The sequence below is a fragment of the Cetorhinus maximus genome, chromosome 3, assembly GCF_964194155.1.
Source record: "Cetorhinus maximus chromosome 3, sCetMax3.hap1.1, whole genome shotgun sequence".
Lineage (NCBI taxonomy): Eukaryota > Metazoa > Chordata > Chondrichthyes > Lamniformes > Cetorhinidae > Cetorhinus > Cetorhinus maximus.
Window position 1 is genome coordinate 169,788,757 of NC_135881.1, and position 22,601 is coordinate 169,811,357.

The window sequence follows — 22,601 nt, forward strand, 5'->3', positions numbered from 1 at the left end:
TTCCCTCAACTACCAATATTTTAAAAGTTCAAGTACCTGTCTAATCTGGAAGACACCTCCAGTATTGACATCCTTGGCTTGAGTCAGCTCTACTGCAGTGTACTCTCCCATTTCATTCAGTTCCTGCACCGAGATCCACATCTCAATCCTACGTGTGACTTCACTCCATCTATTTCAGCAAAAAAGCCAACCACACTTGTGATAATTTGTCCAGACATTGTTACTTGTCCAATAAACTCCAGAAAACATGCAACCTTACGTGTTGCTTGGATCAATATTCCCAGAAAAACAATATGATGATATTTCCCCACATGTGCTTTTGGTCAAGAGTTGTCGACATGGGTAAAATGTTAAAAATGAGGTGTAAAATCATGAGTGAGGTGCATTTACACGCCTGACAGTTTTCAAACAATGTGAGCACATCCTATGCTAGCTGGGTAAGGCTCAACACATCTGCTTCAGTAAATATTGTTAACCCACAGCAAGTACGGTAGAGATCTGAATGGTGATGTCTGAAGTTCCAGTTGCTTACTCAGTTGTAGAGAAGTTGGGTGGATGACAACACACAGATGAAAGAAAATATTCTAAAATTACAGAAGGAACTCAAACTAATGGGAGTGCCAAGGGAGAAAACAAAGCAGCCAGAGAGAAAAATCAGGGATTTTTTTTGTTTGCCAAAATTGAAAACCCACATCGTCTTTGTTAATCTACAGGAGACAAAAATAGCATTTCAGATATAAAATGATACCGAGTCACCCAATGCTAACGGGCGTACTAAGAATAAAATATTTGTACTTTGATTTGAACATTCATGTATCTGGGAGTCAGCATCACAATATATAATAAAGCAGAACCAAATAACTGAACAACCAAGGTGATATTAGGTTTCTTTAAGAACTTTAAACTCTACACATTAACTGGATTGTCATGCTCTATGATAACAAGCTGCTCTATACCTGTCACGTAGCGTGCGTGTTTTTGCTTGCAATGCATCAACTGCCCAGGTAGTTTTGCCATTTCCTGCACACCGATGACCCCAGACTTCAATGGCTAGAGCTCCTTCAGAAATAAACTCCAGAAACTCCTCCGTAACATGCACCATAAAATCCTGAAAAATTATGCATCAAACCACCAGAATTTACTTCAATTAGAACCATTAAATCTGTTTTCTAGGTAGTCCTTTAATGATCCAAGCGACAAAACTGTTACTACAGTGCCTTTTGGTTTCATTCAATACAGAGCAAAGACTTCAGCTGGCAGCTGCTCACCTTACTGTGGTCAAATGTCACAGTGTACTGAACGGCCTTGTTTTTGATGGATGGCATGTCTGGGTTGACCATTGGAGGTGCAACCGTTTGGTCAGAGTGATCCCAGAAGATGTATTGGCAGAACACAAAGTTTGAGAGATTGAGGGGCAGGCCTGTCGCTTCTTTTATTTTTACCTGTTGAAATAATGTAGCAGCTTGAGAAGCTTCTCACTAACAGAAACACTCATACTCAAAACTGACATAACTGCAAGTGAATATTTTCAGTTTAAGCACAAGTTTTTTTATGATAAGCAGTCCCTCACAGTTTATACAATAAGTTTTTTTTCCCCCTCGTAAGTGTAATTTTTTTGGGCACTTGCCAGCATACTTTCTGATGGGTATTTATTTAGATCAGGGTTGTCCAACCTTTTGGAATGGCGGCCGGGGGGGGGGGGGGGGGTGGACATTTTAATTTTTCTCACTTGGGGGTGGGAGCCAATTTCAGAAAGACAAGGTTTGTTAAAAAAAAAGACAACTTGCTGAGCCAAAAAAAATCACAACAATAAAATGACTAGTTATTTAAAAAAATTTTAAAAATGAAAATGACCATTCGAGTGCAAAAGGATGGATTGTGTGTGTCCACCTCACTCCCAGTCTCACCACTGTGAGGGTGGGTGAAAGTGCCTTTTGGTGTGTGGGGGTGAAGGTGAATGAGAACACAGACTGGGAGTGAGCCAGAACACACTCCCCTCCTTCTCACCACATCCCCCCATTCCGTGTCTCACACATGCACACTCACCCTCTCTTTCACACATGCACACTCACCCTCTCATTTTCTCTCACACACACTTGCCCTTTCCCTCAGACACACACACACACACACACACAATCACCTTCACCCTCTCTCTCAGACACACACACACGTTGCCCTCCCTCTCAGACACACATACCCGCTCGCCCTCTCAGATGTACATACACATATACACCCTTGCCCTCACTCTCAGACACACACACAGTCTCTCTCTCGCTCTCAGAGACAAACACACTGTCTCTCTCTCTCTCTGACACACACACTCACCCTTTCTCTCAGACACACACACAGGCTCACCCCCTCTCTCAGACATACACACACACCCCCCCTCTCTCTCTCAAACAGAAACATACACACTTTCTCTCTCAAACACACACACACCCACCCCCTCTCTCTTTCAGACACACACACAACCCGTCTCTCTCTCTCAAACACACACACACCCCCTCTCTCAAACACACACACACCTTCGCGCTCTCTCTTAAGACATACACACACCCTCTTGGTGGGGTGGGTGGGGTGAAGGGGGAGCACGGGCGGAGCTAGGGTGGGGTGGGGTGGGGGGGGGAACACAGCCGGAAGGGAATGTGGTCATAGCCAGGCTGAAGCACTGTAAGCCAAGGGGGAAAGCGCGGTGAGCGGTGGCCCTGCGTGCTCCAGAGTTGCCAGTGTTCGCTGTTTCTCCAATCACATCCCGTTTCTCTTTCATGTCTGCTGCTGATAAGTTCAATAGTGAGCCCATCAGCAGCAAACATGGGAGAGAAACAGGCTGTGATTGAAGGAGCAGTCCCCTGCAGAAATCTTTAAACCAACTGACCCGTCCTACAGGCATTTTCAACAAACACTCCGGGGACCACATAGAGGGGCTGTGAGGGGTCGTGCGGTCTGGACAAGCCTGATTTAGACACTTGGGGGTGACATGCATGTTCATGCTCTATCATGTACCCAGTAGTGAAGAAGTAACCACCATTAATTTAACCTTTTTAAATATATGTAACAAGTTTCAGTGGCACTGTTTACAAGCAGTATTTTTTTATTCCAAATTCGGAACTTCACTTCAGCATTTGAGACTTAGTAATTTTTCCAGAAAATGCACATAAATCAGACTTCTTTAGCAGTAGGCCTCATAGGTAGCTGAGACATGCACTCCCGGCACTCATTTAATCTGAAAATATCATTTCAACCTACAATTCACTCAAGTTTAATACTGATTATAAATGGTATCTATTTTGCTTTTGTACCTGCCTGCCAAATTTCAATGACTGGATATCTGTTAGTTTCTCCAATTCACTAGCCCATAGTTCTGTCAATCACATATGTGACCAATCACAAAGCCGGTATATGGGTTGTGGCCCTTTGATAGTTACCATTTTATGGGCTTGAAACAGAGCAGCTGACATCAGAGAGCTGTTTATGCAGCTGTTTCACAAAATCCAGTGCAAAGCTTTTTTAGAGGCTGATGGTTTAATTACAACCACATGCACTGAGCTGCAGTTTCATTTTAAAATAGTGCAAACCTCAATGCGCATGCAGCAGTAAACACAAGTCTTATGTCCCTCAAAGTTAATAAGGGCAATTTTAAATTGCAATTCAAAATATTTCTGAATTTTTGAAAACTTATCTTCTACTTCAAGTCAAAGCCCATAGATTCCTAGCCGAGCTGCTGACTGCCACTGACCCACACACTTACGTCCCCAGTTGTATGTTTTCCTCTCCCCTGCTTCACGTTTGAGCCACAGCTGAAAGGACACTGTCCTCAATATTAAAATTAGCTATCAGCAGTGCCATCAGCAATAAAACTGACCACTCTCAACCACTAACAAAATTGTGCATTCTGGCCCGCAGCTCCCTGGACCCTAATGCATGACTATCTCTTGTGAAAGTGGAATTCTGTTTGCTCTGAGACCATAATGGGTGGAATTCTCCAGCAATTATTTGAAGGGCTGCATTGCACTGGTGCAGAGGAACAGACTGACAATTACAACAAAAAAAAAGAGGTAGCAAACATTTGGGGGATGGGAAAACAAAGAGGGAAGGAGTGGGTAGGGGAAGGAAAAGAGAGAACGAAAGGTAGGAAAGAGATATCAGATGTCAGTATAATGGGAAAAACAGATGGACAGAGATGAAAGAGAGGCTGATATAAAGGGCAGAGAAGCAAAACCATGGCTGAGAGCAAGCAAGAAAGAGATTGCCTAGAGACAAAATTGCAGAGCTAAAGCAGGTAGATCAGCAACAGAAAGACAGAAATTCAGAGGATTGCAAACAGATATCAATGTTGGGGAAGACAGATTTCGAAAGATAATGAAAGCAACATCGAGTAGTGATGAGTCAGGGACAAAAAGATAGATCAATCAGCAAGAAAAACATAGGGGAGGCAAGAAATAAAAACAGAAAATGCTGGAAAAACTCAGCAGGTCTGGCAGCATCTGTGGAGAGAGAAACAGAGTTAACGTTAACTCTGTTTCTCTCTCCACAGATGATGCCAGACCTGCTGAGTTTTTCTAGCATTTTCTGTTTTTTATTTCTGATTTCCAGCACCTGCAGTATTTTACTTTTATCATAGAGAGCAAGGAAGGACACACGACAATTGAGGGACAGAAGGAGAAAAATCAAATTGAGGGAATACCCTAATGTGACAGCAATATTTTTATTTATATATTATGGGAGCAAAGAAACAGGGAAAAAGACATCACAAACATAGAGGAAGAGATTGAAAAACTTACAAATATCGCACAGCCCTATCCCCATTGCCCCTGTAGCAATATAGGCTTAAATGTACTATTAGCTTGCAGGTTTATGATGATGGCACTCAATATTACTTCCTTCATTGACTCAAAGCTGTTGCCGCTCCCTCTAATATGATCTGACAATAAGACCTAGATGAGAGAATGCTTCTTCAAGTTAAAGGAAAACCACCTTAGTCAGCTCCCAAATACCTACACAACCCTAGCTACGACTCCAAAAAATACACCTACTGCCACCTCAGGATACACCTAGACTAGATGTGCACAATCTGCCCAAATCACCAACTCAATATCCTTCGATATCTCCAAACCTTGACCAAAACTGTTTTTTTGTCACCTTTGAAACACTGCCTATCTCGGCTGCCAAAACTATAACATGGAACATCTTAAGACTGCACCTTGCCAATGTGCCTCATCTGCCTCCCCATTTTCTCCCTCAAATTACAAATCATACAGAATGTCACAACTATGACTTCACCCAAAGACCCACACTGTGATCCCCTCAAGCCCTTACCACACAACTGGCTTCTTATGCCTCAGAGACTCAACGTTAGATTCTCATTCTTACCTTCAAATGCCTCCATGTCTTCAACTTTCCCCATATCTCCATCCGCACATCACTCTGAACAGCTTCTGCTCAAGTGACACAAGCCTACATTTCATTTCCTGCTTCTTCTGTTCCACCATCAACTACTGCTCCATCAGCCACTACCTGCTGGTATCCGTCCCTCAGCATCTCCACTATGTACTCTCTTGCACTTCAAAAGACCCACACTTTGACTTACTTTCACCTGCAGCTTTCCCCATTTTTCTTTCTCCCCCGCTGCTTGTGAAATGCTCATTGTCTACTGCTCTATAAAATGCTTTGAGATGGCCTTCTGTATGAGTGCTACATGAACATAAAGTATTTGTTCTATAATTGAAGTTTTGTATCTTTCTGACTGACAGCTGAATTCCATTCTTTGAACAAGTATAAACATCAAGTGCATAAAAAAACACTTTCTTTCTTCACCCAGGCTGCAAACCCAAGTTTGTCTTACAACTCTCCTGATATGTTAAGATGGAGAAGTGTGGACATGGCACTAAGTTGGTAACTTAATACTGTTAATACGCACACTGCCCATCTTTTGTATCTGGGCAATTGCCAGCATAAAATCATTCAGATTACATTCAGTTCAGGTCATCCTAATTTTAACTGAATGCAATCATGCAGTAGATGGGGTGGGGAAGGAGGGAGAAAGGTTTGAAAGTTAAGCAATATATTAGTCTCAAATTTTGTTAAGTAGAAACTCAGACCCTTAAAAAGGAGCAATATTTAAGAAAATTGTATCTGTTTGGGTGTTACTTCCAATTGCATTTCTTAATTGGAAGGATATTCTGTACTGATAAATCCATAAAGTGATGAGGCTGAAAATTTTATTTTTTAAAACTTTTTTCCAACTTTATGTTTAGTGCTTTGGAAAGAAATCATCAAAAAATAAAATATGTTCGTAACAAGTGACGGGTTGTTTCTGTTGGTGAATCAACATTTCCAAAGATTTCCAATGACCAAGAGGTTTATTCTCACTTACCCTGCAGGTCAGTTTCTTTGCCATGTGCACAATTTCACCATTATTATCCATTACTTCATAGCTTCCACTCGAGTTCTCTGAAGAATCGTCACCACCATCCGGACGCTCTGGAACCACACCACTCACCCTCATCACCTCCACATGGAGCCGGCCAGCAACCTCAATTTAAGAAAATAGTCAGAAAACTTTCACAATGTTACATATCTCCTTCAGATTTTATTAGATCATTTGGCAAATGATTTCTTGAAAGTTTGACATATTGCAGTCTAAATGGTATAGAATATATACAGCAAAATGCAGTCATCTTTATCTTTTACTAAAATAAAAAAAATCAACTTTTAACAGACAAGGATCTAGGCAAACAGTTTTAGAAATACTTAGTATCTAATATGCCTTCTTTAAGCCAACTCTCACCTCCCCCTGCTGACTGATGATGGGAACAGCATACTGAAGTTTCACATCGTGGTAAAGGCACTCCAAGAAGACATTAGCTACACCAATCAAGTTGTGGTTCTCCTGCGCCTCGTAGAAAGGGTCCCCGTGTTTACTGAGAATTTTATTGTACTGAAATAGAATAAAAAGAATTATGATTATAATAAAGAAGGAAGTTCCTTTCACTTCAGAAAGGGAGAAGTGAAAAAGGAATTTCTGGCAATACCTTTGGATATGTGTAATAGTAACATGTATTCTGTATTTCATTCCTATAAGATGCATCCCTACTACCACCACCCATGAGTGGTTGAGTTTATCTAGTGAGTAGCAGGGTTTTGGGTTTGCAGAATAAGTTGATTTGAGCAAACAAAACTAGCACTGGTGCTTGGGTTGTCTGCTATAACCCTAGCTTAAAGGAGGAAAGTATTTGCATCTATGTAACACCTTTCATTACCTCAGTGTCCCAAAGCGCTTGACAGCCAATGAAATAAGTGATGTTTGCACACAGCAAGGTACCACAAAATAGCAATGTGATAATGACCAGATCATATGTTTTTAGTGGTGTTGGTTGTGGGACAAATATCGATTAAGGCACCAGGGAGAACTTCCCTGCGTTTCTTTGAAATATTGCCATAGCAAATGTTACGTCCACCCAAGAGAGCAGATGGGGTCTTAGTTTAATGTTTCATCTGAAAGATGCCACAGCTTTGACAATGCATCATTCCCTCAGTACTGCACTGAAGTGCCAGCCTGGATTTTGCACTCAAGTCTCTACAGTGGTACTTGAGCCTACAAGCTTCTGACTCAGAATCCTCCTGATAGATATCATATATATAAGGACATCCAGTGAATTCGAATCAGTCACGGATAAATCTGCAATTTAATTAGCTGCCTATTCAGCTATCTGATGTTACAAGCCATGAAAACAACAATGGGAAGAGGTCATCCAGTCTGTCAGGTTAGCCTGACTTTCTATTCAGCACCTCCCACTGTAGTTTGGCTATGACTAAAAACTCACCAGTGTGGGAATTCACGATTACAAATTGAAATTCTATCACTGCAATCTTCTAGACCACAATGCGCTATATTGGCACTCTGTTCCTAATACCAATAAGCAAATGACAACAGACAATTTTAGGCAATAGCAGACATTAGGCAGAATACATGTAATTTTTCCTTACAAGCAGTTCTGTTCCTAAGAATTCCTTGTACTCACATATTCGACCATATCTTTCTCCTTCCAATCCTGATAGAGGTCTCTCATATCAATCAATTTGTTCTCTAGCTTCTCAATGGCCCAGACTTGGGTACCTTTTCCCTTGCGTCGTACTTGGATAGCTGGCTCACTCACAATTGCTCCTCTCTATTTTGATAAAGAGCAGATTCAAAACTGCTTATAATGCATAGTATGTGGTGAATAATCACTGCATATTACCAGCATAAGACATACATTCCTTCACCAATCTAGCAATTAAAAAAAAATATAAGGAGCTAAAACACAATATACATCGAATGCCACAAGTTTGAAACACAAACAAAATCTTCTGAAAGAGTCAGCCGGTCCATCAGTATTTTAAAAGAGAAAATGCAGGTTAACCTTTTGGTTGGACCCATTGTCAAAGCTCACAGAAAGGTAGAGCTGAAACCTTTCTGTCAGGTTAATCTGTCTTTGTCTCTCTCCATCGTTTTTGTATTAGAAAGATAAGTGGCCAAAATATGTGGAGCTCAAAAAAAAACTGGAAGAAGGGACTGAGATAAAAGCATAGTAAGATGCAAAGCCCATAATTATCTTATGCAGTGATCATCACAAAGAGATTGCTGAGGAGGCATCACTCCATGCATGCAACTGACAGCGGACATAATGAAAATGTAGAGATAAGAAAAAAACATTTTCTGTCAATAACTATTTCACTAAACTATCGAAGGATGCTCACATACCGGAACTGATGAGCAAACAAGAAAGGTTAACCTTGCATTTATAGAACACCAAGCGTATCCTCAGAGCATCCCAAAGAACTTCACGCTCAGTACAAATTACATTTGAAATGTACTCATTAATGTCATATAGGGAAATGTTGCAGCCAATGTGGGCACAGTTTTCTTCCACAAACAGCAATGAGCTAAATGTCCAGTTAATTTGTTGTATTGGTGTTAGGGGGCACTGATGGCCAGGAGACCAATTTACAAACTTGTATTCCCAACAATAGAATTATTCACTTTCCAATTATGGAATAACACAGAAAGCTCGGAGTGCAGACACAAAGATCTTTAAAGTGCACAGAGATTGAACATAAACACCAAAACAAAATTGATGTTTCTTTTACAAGATTTTGGGGTTTTGCCTACAATTCAAGGCAGCCAATTATAGGAATAATGAGGAGTTATGGAAAATATTGACCAGGCCTGAAAAACTGCACCTTGTTTCTAAAATAAACTGAAATGGTGAAGGTCTGGGGGGTGGGGGAGGCGAGAGATAAGAATATCACAAAAGGTTTTCAGGAGCTAAATAATGAAAAGGTTGTTTTCATTAGTTGGCAAATCAGCAACAAATTAATGCAGATTCAGGGACACCGCTGAAAGGACAAAGTGGCAAAGTAGAAGAATTTTTTTTCCTAGAGCGTTATTGGAATATGGGCGGGTTTACCCCAGGTGGCTACTGAACCAGAGACTATAACATCAACTAAATATAAATCGACGCAAGTATGATAGGTCAAATAACCTCTTTCTATGGTATAATTTCTATGATTGTGGGAAGAATTAATATTGATTCTGGGAACAAGTTAACTGCTGAAGTATTCTTTACCTGTGTTCAGGATGCAGGATCCATTAGAGGCCCAAGATTACTCTATTCATGAAAAGCAGGAGAATTTGTGTTTCCGTAGTGAATGGCCAATAACAAAATTACAGGAATGTGTTTCTTTGCTACGGTTTTGCTAGTAGTTTATTAAAATAATCCAAATGCCACACGATACTGATTAGTAATAATACGAGCCAAATATCACAAAGAACAACCTTAACTACAACCCTGGAGGTACAACTTGTGAAGAAGAGTCATTTTGGACTCAAAGCATTAACTCTGTTTCCCTCTCCACAGATGCTGCCAGACCCTGACTTTTCCAGCATTTTCTGTTTTTATTTCAGATGTCCAGCATCCACAGTTTTTTGCTTTTATTTTTGTGCAACTTCCGTTGTGTCAACAGTGATTTCAATCGTGTAAGCTTGAAAGTTGGCATGATGGGCTTCCTATAAGGGGCTGCGGGTATAATTTCTGACATTTAGGTAAATGCAGCTTCCCTGTGTTTAGGTTTTTATTTTTCCCTGGGATATGAACCAGTCTGTTCCGAACCTTGGGGTCAAATTTGACTCCAAGATGAACTTTCGACTACATATACCCGCCACTACTAAGACTGCCTTTTTCCATCTCTGTAACATTAGCTGACTCCACCCCTGCTTCAGCTCATCAGCTACTGAAGCTTAATCCATGCCTTTGTTGCCTCTAGGCTTGACTATTTCAACAAACTCCTGGCCAGTCTCCCACATTCAACTCTCCATAAACTTGAGATCATCCAAAACAGTGGTGAAGGATAGAATTGGAATCTAAACTTTGTGCACTTATAAGCTTACATTTACCGAGGCACATTACAAATATGGATCTCCTAATCCAACAGCCACAGTTCCAGTTTGCTCTTCTACATAGGAGTGCAAGTGAATCCCCAATTAATGTCCACCACCCAAAAACAATTAAATACTCAATTACTAAGCCATTAATACCCACATGCTAACTCGCACTATACCCTGTTTACCCATCACCCCTGTACTTGCTGACCTATAATGGCTCCCAGTTAAACACCTAGATTTTAAAATTATCACCTTTGCTTTCAAATCCCTCCATGGGCTCCTCCTTCCCTGTCTCTGTAATCTCCTCCAGCTCTATAACCTTCCAAGATATCTGTGCTCCTTCAATTCTCGCCTCTTGAGCATCTCCAATTTTAATCACCCACCATTGATGGCTGTGCCTTCAGCTGCCAAAGCCCTGAACCCTGGAATTCCTCCCTAAATTTCTTAAAACCCATCTTTTTGACAAAGCTTTTGGCCACATGCCCAAATATTTCTTTACACTGTTTAGCGTTAAATTTTTGGCTTATCATGCTCCTGGAAAATACCTTGGGTCGTTTTGCTACGTTAAAGGTACAATATAAATGGGAGTTGTTATTGTTGTTTGTGATGACCCAGGCAAAGCTGCCATACCGAGCAGCCCTAGTTTCTCTGAGGTAGTGGAAATGGGCTTTCTTGAACCATGCCATATCTTTACAACCATATGGCTCGCTAGTTCATTTTGAGAGCACTAAGAGTTGATTACATAGCAAGAAATCGGCTACCTTCTTGTTAGCACTGAGATTTGCTGCTGGGATTTGCAGAGTGACTTGATAATCTGTCTGCTTATTCATCTCTTCTGCCAGGAAGTTTGCTTCTCTCACTAGAGCATTAGCTTTCACTATTTGCTCTCTCAACTTTGAAAGACTGTGACGGAACAGCTGATCTCTGCAACAGGAAGGAAAACAGAAAAATATGAAACACATTCCTCCTTTCCCACAACCATTTACTGATTATAGGTGATGGAAAATGTATGCAACTGGGGGTTTTATTTTCTAATGTACCACTTCTTGCATTTATACAGAAGATACATTGAACTTGAGACTTTCCACTGCACATAATTAATGAGTACTTCAATGTGAAAACATTAAGTAAAAATGTCTCTGAACTATTTTAATAAGCATAAAGATTTTAATTCTGAAATCCCTCATTTTGTAAATAAATGATTTTCACACTGAAATTCAATTGGGCTGTGTGCTTTTTTTACACAGGGATGGAACATTGGACAATACATTAACCCACCAATGGCCAATTATGCTGCTTACCCTGATTAAAACTAACAGTTCCTCGGCTTAATTGAACAAGCGCTTCTTTCTCTTCTTCCCCCACAGAGTGCAGATGTGAAATGGAACATTCTACAAGACACTAACTACAATACGGCACTCTCAACATATGGGAAGCAAGAGTAGAAAAATGTTGACTGGTTTAAAGCTAACATCACTGTGATGGAACCTGTCATTGAAGCCAAGTGGTTCACTCTCATTAATTATGAGAGATATTCGAGCACTGAGTGCACTAAGTGCCACTCAGAGTAAAGTCTGACAGACTGCTACGCAGTGCGCCACTGATTACTGGTTACAGCTTTGCCAGATTATCCTTATGCCCTTTGATACAGGGAATGCAAGGATCACGTATGAAGGGATCAAAAAGATAACACATACATCAGCAAAGAAAATGGCTCCATTGAAAGCAAGGCGTGGGAGGTCATCACCGATTTCAATAAGTAGTTGGAGAGATGTATGAAACACTACTTTGAGTTGTATTCTAGGGAACATCGAGGAAGCTTTAGGCACTAAAGAAAGCCTGCCTGCCATGGCAGAGTTCAATAGTGAACCTTCAGTGGAGGAGCTTAGCAAAGCTATTGACTCGCAATCCGTGGGCAAAACCCCAGGTGCTGAGACTATACCACCTGAATTCATCAAGCAGGGGAAACTGACACCCCTGCAGCATCTGCACAAACTTTTCTGTCTGTGGTGTGTGGTGCAAAGACTGTGACCTTGTACAAAAACAAGGGAAATTGTAGTGATTGCAACAACAATCAAGGCATCTCCCTGCTGAGCATTTTGGGAAAAGTATTTCCCCGTGTTGCCCTGGTTAGACTGCAGATCCTGGCTGAATGCAGTTTGGTTTCAGAACTGGGAGATCTACAATTGACATGATCTTCTCATTCCGGCAATGCAAGACAAATGTTGTGAGCAAAGGAGACCACTGTATATTGCCGTCATTGATTGATCTCACCAAGGCTGCTCAATGTGATGCCCTCTTTCCATGACAACATGGTGGACAAAGTCAGCTATGAATGGACAACATTGGAGCCATTTGAGATCCATAGTGGGGTCAAACAGGGTTGTGTTTTGGCACTGACACTCCGGCATGTTCTTCTCTTCGCTGCTGTCAAGTGCCTTCACTGAAGAGGGTATCTAGTCATATACCAGAACTGACAGAAAGCTGTTCAACTTTGCTTATCTGACATCCAAGACAAAAGTACGCTAAGTTGTCAAAGAGTTGCTCTACGTTGATGATGCCGCACGAGCATTCCATACTGAGGAACACCTTCAGCAGCAAATGGACAAATTCTCTCATGCTTGTAATAAGTTTGGTTTGACCATCATCATCAGGAAGACAAATGTCATGGTCCAGGATGTCGCCATACCACCATCTATCAGCATTGACAATGTGATACTGGAGGTTATTGATAGTTTCACATATCTAGGCTCCACAATCACCAGTAGTTAGCCATTTGATGCTGAAATCAACACACACTCCGTAAAAGCTGCAGCTTTTATGTCCAAGCTGATTATGAGTGTGGGGAACAACAACAACCTGAGAACACCAAACTTTGAATCTACCAAGCCTGTGTCTTCAGCACAATCCTCTAGCCCTGTGAAAATATATGCTAGACAGGAGAAAAGGCTGAACAGATTCCACCTTCACGGTCTTTGACATATCCCTGACATTTCCTAGCAGGACAGGGTCACCAACTTAAGAGGTTCTGGAGCCTGCTAATTTATGAGCATACGCTCATTGTTAAGCCAACAATGTCTGCAATGGCTCGCCCACATTCATCGATGGATGACGGCTGTATATCCAAAGACTTCTATACGGTGAACTGGCCACTGGGTCACGACCTCCTGGCATCCAAACCTCTGCTATAAGCAGGATATGAATTCAGCAGTCACTGACACTGACAACCGGAAGACAGCTTCTGATGCCGTGACCTCTGGAGGCTGACTGTTTGGAAGGCCATTGCAAGAGGCAAGCAGAAACAAAAAGCTCAGCTGGTCAAGAAGGGGGCCCAGAGAAAGAGAGGCAAATGAATCATGCACTCTCTCAGCCCACTGACTTTCTCAGCAGCAACTGTGGCTGCGGCTGCCATACCAGAGAGGGGCTCCTGAGCTTAAAACAGATTTGACCCCCACGGCGCAAACCATTGTCTCACGAGGCGGAAAACTGCACAGAGCCAATTAAACAGCACTGCAGATGTTGACTAAAGGTTGCTTGCTGGTCCTCTCTGTCTAGAATTGTGAAACACCCAGGAAAGCACTTACAGAATGTAGTGAGGAGGCCAAGAGAAATTACAACTAAATGCTTTTACACGGCTAAGGCCTCATCATGTTCTCACCCGAAGTAATCACACGCACTCAAGTCAATAAGACGTAAATTCCCACCTCTCACTTAAACACCCGTACCTCTCTTCAGACCAAAGTTTTACTTTTTGTTGTGCAGTTTGAGAGGTGAATGATAATCTCTCGATGCTATGCCGGTGCAGCCTGTCCGGTGACAGCTGTTGACGAAGGATCTCCAGTTCACGCTCATACATTAACCGCTGCTCTTCAAGTGCATTCCGTTTCTCCTCCAGGTACTGCTTCTCAAGAACCTGTACAACATTCTGAACAGGATCTACGAAATCAAAGAAAGTATTTAAAGCCAATTTACATTAAATCAAATGATCCATCTTCAGTACATAAGAGCTATCAATATTTCAATATGCAAGCACAAGGTAAAAAAAATTACTTCGATGTGTTACGATCCCCATGGGGGAGCCCTAAACCAAAATTACCAAATTTACCAAATGACCCCCAAATTAAGAAATTACCATCAAGATTTCACTTTTTGTAACTTTCACTTTAACATGAATCTAACCAGCACAAATTAAACATGAGTTAACAGGCAAATGATACTTCAAATAAGTAAATTTCACTTTAAATAGTGATACAACAAAGATACATCTCACTGTCATGAAGCTATTAATGTATATAATGTTATTGAAATTATTTTTTTAAAATAGAGGTTTAGTCTGTGGGTGTGTGAGTGTGTGTGTGTGTTTTAATTAGGTCAAAGCCAGCTAGTCTGGGTGCTTTGATGTATAGTAGTTTTGAAATGTAAACAGTAAGGTAGAGAACATTTGCATTTTGTTGAATAGAGCATTTAAGAAGGGGAGTGAAATCTTGCACCTAGCTATGAGACACCGAGCAATATGTTTATATTACTAATAAAATTGGCACCATAAAAGGGGTTTTATTGTTAGAAGAGGTGGAGTTCAAAGGGCCTCATGATACAATGAGAATTTACATTCAAAGACAAGTGCTGGGTATAACAGAAAGCAATTTTGTGTGTGTAGGGCAGAGGCATGTAATATCAAAGCAGCTGTAAGCCTACAACTGTCTGCAAAGGAACCAAAGTGAAAGGAACCTCATTTTGAATTTGTAAGATGAAAATGCTTTGCCTGGTGTCTGCTTAAAGTCCATGGTTTGTTGTTGCCTTAATTGAGATTAGTTTGGGAATTTGTTAAAAAGTTATGATAGTAGCAATTTGTAGCCATGTGTATATGTTTAACTTGCGTAAATTAATAAATGTCTCATGTAGCTTGATATAAAAACCTTTTGAGAACTGGTGGTCTTATTCCTGAATTTGGAGCTGCATCTCAAATATACCACTTGAAAACATAGGTTATGAGAGTTGTTTAAAGTTTTTCTCAGGGATTTTAAATAACAGCCTTTACCTGCTGTATCATAACACTCACAACCACAAGCACCCACATTACTCCCTGTACAAATGTGACACTGGTGTAATGTCACAGTCTTTCCAACTCAATCGATTCGGCCCTCGAGCTGTATTCACCAGCAGGATCATTCCATCCGAGGTCCTCGGATATGGTTAACATTGACAAGGCACACATCTACAAACCCCCTCTCACTCAGCTCACTTCAATCTTGACGGTGTAGCTTTCCGGGAAACCTTTTCAAATAATCAACCAACAACGCCAATTTGCAGTCTGGTCCTCTGATATAAGCTCTCAGCTTTTTTGTATGCTTGCGTATTCTCACCACTTTTTAGGATTCAGTTCTGTTTAGCTTGCTCATACATCGGTTCTCCAAGAGCTTCTGGAATTCTGTTTTTCTTCTTACTGCCAAACAGAAAACTGACCTTATCATAGGGAGCTTTGCTGGCTTCATCTCACATGAATTCTGTATTCCTTTCTGTCTCTGTCTGCTTTTTCTTTGTGCCTGCATCTGTGTACTGATCGCCTTCTGCCTACAGCTCTCCTTTGTCATGTTGCTCTCCTTTTGTGTCTGCCAGCCACATGGCTTATGTATCTTAATGTCCTTCCTGTTGGTGTTACTTTCAGTTAAAGGGTCACCAGTTTACATGGATCAGTATTTACTATTATTCAGGAAAATTACAATTGATCCCTTTATAATTGTTGCAAACACTTAGAAGTCCTTTTCAGACATTTTAGAAACAAATACAAATTCCACAGACATTTTAAAGAAATTGTAAATTTTCCTTACTATACTGCTTTTGGGTCAAAGGTTGTTACATATGCAAGACTCGTCTTAAAATTATAATCTCCAGGCCTAGTCGTTGGATTTTCAATAAGTACAGCAGGAATTTCTTCTATGGCTTCCTGAAGAAACAAGGACTTTTAAAAATATTTAATTCAGTGTGACAGCCAAGGTTCAGTGGTAGCATCTCATCTCTGAGTCAGAAGGTTGAAAGTCAAGTCCCACTTTCGAGGCTTGAGCACAAAATCCAGGCTGATACTCCAGTGCAGTAATGAGAGAATTCTGCACTTTCAGGCAAGATGGTAAATAGAGGTCCCTCTCAGCATCAGAATTACACCCTAGTGGTTCACTGGGCTTATGGCATATATCTGGAGTTAGCCTAATTTTAATATTATGAACAAGATTAATTCATGAGAATTATTCAACCTATGACTAGATGGGACAGCATATGGTGCCTCATGAAACCTGGGGAAACTTGTAGGGAAACCTATGGCGGAAAACAATGTCTGAAAGGAATACCAGAGGCACAGAAAGAGGCATATTTCTCAGATGGGGCCTTGGAGATGTTGCTTGAGGAGGGGCCACTTTAGCGATCAGCGCTGCAAGCCTGCAAAAAGTGCAGGGGGGTGGGGTGCGGGGGGAAAGGAATATGATCTTTCCATCATCACAATTCTGGAGATTGAGAGCTTGCCCCAGAATCTGCTGCTCACCATTAGTGCTGAGAGCTTTCATCATGACTTCCATCTGTGCAAATTCATAATTATAGTCTGGTTCGGATGAAGCTTCGCTTGCTGTCTCCACATCCTGCTCTGTGCTACCTTCTCGATTTGCCTCACTCTCATATTCTTTTAATTTGTCTCTCCTCTTCCTCATAGGTAGATTAATTCTATTTACAAAAAAAAACTGTTTAAGAAAAAATTTACAACTTAATTGATACAACAACACATTTATATAGTGACACTTTCAATATTTGACGAACAAGGAAACCCACATCTGGATTCTCCCAGGATTTTTTATCCTTTCATTTGTGGTAAAGTTTCACTTACCAGTCAGGGTAATGGCAACTAAGTTATGGAACACTCTCACACCCAACATTAACTTCAAGCCTTCTTCCTCCTCGCAGATTGATTTTACTCCTTTCCAACTGATACTTCCACCACAAATGATTTGTCATATCCTTTTCCAACATTTTGATTTTCTTCCTAATTACATTACACTAAAAAAGTTTTATAAGGTACAGCTGCCACAACAGCTCCTCAATCGATCCTTACTAAATACAAAAAGAGAAACGTGTGCAACTTAACAAACACTTAAATATTATACCTATGTATTTATATATATGTATTTATATATATATATATATATATATATATATATATATACACACACACATATATATATATTTCAAGAGGATATAGGAGAGATTTACATAATGATGGTACAGGAACAATGAAAGTACGAGAGACAGGACAAGGGAACCAAAGATGAATAAGATGGAGAAGAGAAAGAGAGTAGCAGAGTGCAAGAGAAGCAGAGAATGAATTTTACAAATTGCCTATCAGGAATGCTAGATAAACTGAACATCAGAACTAGAAAACAACGTACCTAAAGAAGTGGTTATTTCCCCAGAGAATCCTGTCCCCATGCCAGAGAGAGTTTGGAACATGCACCACAGCACCATTCAAGCAGGTTCTGAAAAATAAAGTTTAATTATCTAATATTTGAAAATCAGGATTCACTCTGAGATTCACTATCCTCATGCCTTATGATAAACCAAAAAAAACCCCAAATTTGGTGAGGGGGTTGATACAAATGATCTATTTTAGTCATCATTATGACATTGCTTCTGTAGATTCATGGCCAGAGTCCACTTTGGTATTTTCAGGGAGACCCCACTTATGAAGCTTGGATAAAGTCTAGCGACCTATTATTACAATTACTGAGGTGGCTAATTTGTTTATGGATACAGGCCAAGAATGCTGTAACCTAATGTTCCCCTTGGTGGTGTAGTAATTAAGTGAAACAAAGAGAGGGGAGGAAAGATAGCTTATATTACTCGAAGCACTGAAAAAAAAATCTTAGCAACTCTCCAAAGCCAGTGAAACCAGGTTATTAACTCAAAGAAGAATAAGTGACAGGGATATCACATCCAGCTAAATGAATTAACATTTTCATGCCTTATATAATAAATGCAGTTGAGTTAATATAATGTGGGAAAATGGGACTACGGTATCCATAAACCTGGATAACTAAAGGTGGCTAGCTATTCTTCAACTGATCACAGGGGGTTTGTAGTACAAGTTTAATTTAATTAGGATGCAATGTGATATCCAAACCTATTCCTATTTTTAAAAAGAACACCTCTTTATATAATTATTAAGATTAGAAATTCAGTACTTAGATTACAAGCTAGAGATTTGACAGAGCATGTTTCTGGCCCCATGCCTTATATAGGTCATAGTCACCCTACAACTAGGAAACCAGCCATTTCACATATATAGATACAGACAGATAACAGTGTGTCTTGCAACAACACCATTTCACACATTCTCTGCAAAAAGATCAGTTTGAAAAAAAAATAATAAAATGCATCATTAGGTTTGAGAAACTGAGACAACAGAATTCAATACATGGAGCATTTTAAGATATTCTAAGTGTACAGAAACAGGTTTGCTCATATCTCTCCCAATCCTTGATCACTGCTACACTTCAGCTTGTCATCAAGGGGCGCACAAGAACAACTTAAGGTAATGAATATCCTGAGTTCCCCCTCCCTTGTGTTTGGGGGATGGGTCTGGCTCCTGTTTCATCCTCTTCATAATGCCACAGCTAAGGTTGGACCCTGGTTGTCTATTGTTTTAACAATCTACTGTAATTAGGACATATCCTAAAGAACAAATTCAAATTGTCAGACTATGACAACTTTGGCTCCTACCTTCACTCATCCAGTAAAATAACTAAAGCAGTTAAGAAAAACTTAATGTACATTTTTGAAGACACGTAACCAAATTATACATTTCATGATAGCATATTGCTATAAAGTGCATCAATAATTGCTCCTGAAGTAAGCTACTCCTGAAGGATAAAAATCAGGAGACATATAATACAAATATTGGCATACTTCCAATATAGGTTTGCACTTGAAATTATCAAATTCTTGAATTACATCCTATGATCCAGACAGCATCAAAGCAGCACTAGCAAAAATGCAATAACGGATTGGTTACTCAGCCAGCTGATAGGAGCAAGGTGCAAAACTTAAACCGTTACATTGTTCCGAGTTATTTCTTCTAGTAGCATCCTGCAAACTCAGGTATACTAGGGTTTGTTACAATTTGCAGTATTAGCTAAGTATCACAGCATGTCTCAAATTCCAGCCTCTACAAATCCCACCCCCTCATCTTTACTGATGGATCAAACCAATTTTCATGCTCTGCTATAGAATGCTAAGAATTAAAGTGGAAAGACTTAAATTAATTTAGCCAGAACCTGACCTTCAATCTTTCTAGAGTGAGCATGAGCCTAGTGCACATCACTGAAAAGGCAGTTCAGTCTTACACCCGCATTTTCTGATTAAGGCAGGATAATCAATGGATGGGAATAAAAATGCTCAATGACATCTAATTTTATTGGGCAATGATCAATAGCAGATGGAAACATTCACTACAGTGTCCAAGCTCAATGGGCACTGTGACAAATAAACCTTAACATCAAGAGGTGAAAGATTGAAGCTCCCCTTAGCAATTTTTAGTCAGGGGTCAGACATACATTAAGCTGAACAGACATAATCAAGTACACAATCTAAATTTAAATGTAAATAATGTAATCAAAACACATGCAAAACACTGAAGAAACAAAACATTAACAAATAAAAACTACTGGCTGTCAAAGGTCAGTCAGCATCTGAAGAGAAAGGCAGGCTATTTATTCCCTGGGCGACTCTCTGAATGGTCTATAAATGAGATGTTAACTGGGGCATTCTCTTCTCTCATGCTAACAGACCTGCTGCGTATTTCCAAGAATTTCAGTTTTTTATCCTGTCACATCGTCTCCCTTTCATATATCATATATGGTTGTATTACTGTGGGCTTTATTTAGCCTTGATTGGGAACTATATTGCTGAAACAGTAAACTGAGCTTTTGTGTTGGAAGGTGCCTATGACTGATAGTTTCAGTATAGACTGATTACCTGGCATTTTCATTTGGGCTGAGAGTAACATCCCCATCTGCTGTAATGTCAATGACACAGTGCTCGGGCTGGATGCCAATTCCGCACAGCTGAATGTCCTGAGATTCATCTGCACCGACTCTGGTGTGATCCTGTTGAGAATATCAGAAGCTTAAAGGTCAGCATCTGACACTTGGCTATAAATATTCACAGGATGCATGCAAAGTGCACAGTACACCACTTGAGTAACTCAGCCTGAATCATCAGTGTTTCCATGCATGCTATAAACACTAACATGCTTTGCCAAAAGTTTAACCAGAACCGTTATTCTAGTTAAAATATGCAGCCAAGAATTAATTTAAAGCAAGAGGTAGTGGCAAAAATATGGAACAAAAAATTACAGAAAACAGCTACAGAAATTGCAACAGCACTTTAAATAACTTAGGCTTCAGTGAGGCAAAATTTGCTTTCACCAGGTGGCAGAAAATAGAATTTAAAGGGAGAAAGGGAGAGGAGACTTTACAATATAGACACTACAGAAAGATTATGGGTCATCCTTCCTGTAAGTAGAGGCAGGAGATGGATAGCAGAGAAAATAGTCCAGCATTAATTCTACTCAAACTCAATGTGAAGTAAAAGTAGTGAAAAGTTGGAAGGTGGAGTGCAATCGCACTATATATAAACATCAAACCTCATTGACACGAGGTAGGGTGGCAGATTACATGCAGATCTCACCTGAGCATGTGTAGCAGTATCAATTGCGCAGAAGCACAAGAACAAGTCTATTATTTAGCCTTTTCCCTGCTTTATATCCCACACTTCGTTTGGAATAGGAGCGTAGCATTACTTCACTGAGAGGGTGGTCAATCCCGAAAAAGCTTACCAAGGAAGGTTATAGGGAGAAATATCTTATAACACTGAGACTGTCAATTTTCCAATGACTCAATAATAATTTAGTAGTTTTTGAGACATTTACCCACTCAGCACACTCTGGCTCTTGGGCCACAAAACACTTCCAGCTTTTGTGTGCAATCCTTCCATTTGTCGTGTGCCCATATCTGTCTTAGAATTGAGACAAATTTGACTTAGAGATAAATCATGGAATCATTATGGCAAAGAAGGTGGTCATTCAGGTCATCATGTCCATGCTGGTAAAAGGGTCGAATCCCAACCGCTAGGCTACCAGGAAATTGAAATATGGTACTTCTGACAGTGCAGTGCTTCTTCTGTACTGAACTGGAGCATCAGGTTAGATTTTGTACTAATGTCTCTGGAGTGGGATTTGAACTTACGACCTTCTGACTCAGAGGTGAGCGTTAGCCACTGAGCCACAGCAAAGCAATGTGACGATGTTTCCACTTTTGGGGGAGGTCAAAACTAGGGGTCATAACTATAAGGTAATGATTATTTTCAGTAAGGAATTCAGAAGAAGCATTTTTACTCTGGGCGTCGTTCGAGTGTGAAACTTGCTACCATGTGAACTGGTTGAGGTGAATAGCACAGATGCATTTAACAGAAAGCTAAAAAGTGCATGATGGCGAGAAATATAGAAAAATATGCTGAAAGGGTTTGAAGTAGTATGCTGGGAAGATGTTTTTGTACGCTTAAACACATATATAGACCATTCGGGCCAAATGGCTTGTTTTTGTGCTGTAAATTCTATGTAATCTTTCCAACATCAAAACATACAAGTACCATGAAAAGAAACATGCCATAAATTAAAGTTAGGCTATTTGGTTGCACGAATGGGCACTGCAAATCCATGGCTGTTCTGGTGGACTCTTAAGTCCTGGTCTCCAAGTATATCTAGCCAACACTGGCAGTTGTGGGGCCTAAATGCAGGTTTGTGCTGAGGTTAAAGACTCAAACCCTGGAGATCAGGGGAGCAGAAACTGTTCTTAATTTTTTTGGGCACAATTAACCAGCTATGGGTATTTTCTAAACTTTGCTTTTATCCAGCTCCAAGATTATGGATATTCTACCCTGTATATATACATATTTTGTTGCTTGCGAGTACTTTACATGTATAGGTAAACATATATACATAATTTTTTTTTTGTTTTTACTAAGCAACACATATCAGGTGTTCTCTCATAAAATGCACTACTGTTTCTAATAGGTGCAGCATACACTGTTCACCTAGGTCTAAGGTCCATCATCCAAAGCTTTTTCTGTGATCTGCAATGAA

General features: G+C 40.2%; 1 protein-coding gene across 7 annotated transcripts in view; it reads right to left on the reverse strand.

Annotated features, from left to right (window-relative positions):
* kif13a (kinesin family member 13A) overlaps positions 1 to 22,601 on the reverse strand; it is a 327,451-nt gene that overhangs the window by 73,433 nt on the left and 231,417 nt on the right. For 5 of the 7 annotated variants that reach the window (XM_078539265.1, XM_078539267.1, XM_078539263.1 and 2 more), the window contains exons 14-24: positions 20,435 to 20,565; positions 17,851 to 17,937; positions 16,956 to 17,131; positions 14,128 to 14,359; positions 11,185 to 11,347; positions 8,022 to 8,168; positions 6,788 to 6,937; positions 6,374 to 6,532; positions 1,269 to 1,442; positions 957 to 1,108; positions 37 to 169 (exon numbers count right to left, since the gene is read on the reverse strand). In XM_078539265.1, coding sequence (XP_078395391.1) covers positions 37 to 169; positions 957 to 1,108; positions 1,269 to 1,442; positions 6,374 to 6,532; positions 6,788 to 6,937; positions 8,022 to 8,168; positions 11,185 to 11,347; positions 14,128 to 14,359; positions 16,956 to 17,131; positions 17,851 to 17,937; positions 20,435 to 20,565 — 1,704 coding nt within the window. The remainder of the gene's footprint in view (positions 1 to 36; positions 170 to 956; positions 1,109 to 1,268; positions 1,443 to 6,373; positions 6,533 to 6,787; positions 6,938 to 8,021; positions 8,169 to 11,184; positions 11,348 to 14,127; positions 14,360 to 16,955; positions 17,132 to 17,850; positions 17,938 to 20,434; positions 20,566 to 22,601) is intronic. The other 2 variants (XM_078539266.1, XM_078539264.1) reach the window with 1 other exon arrangement.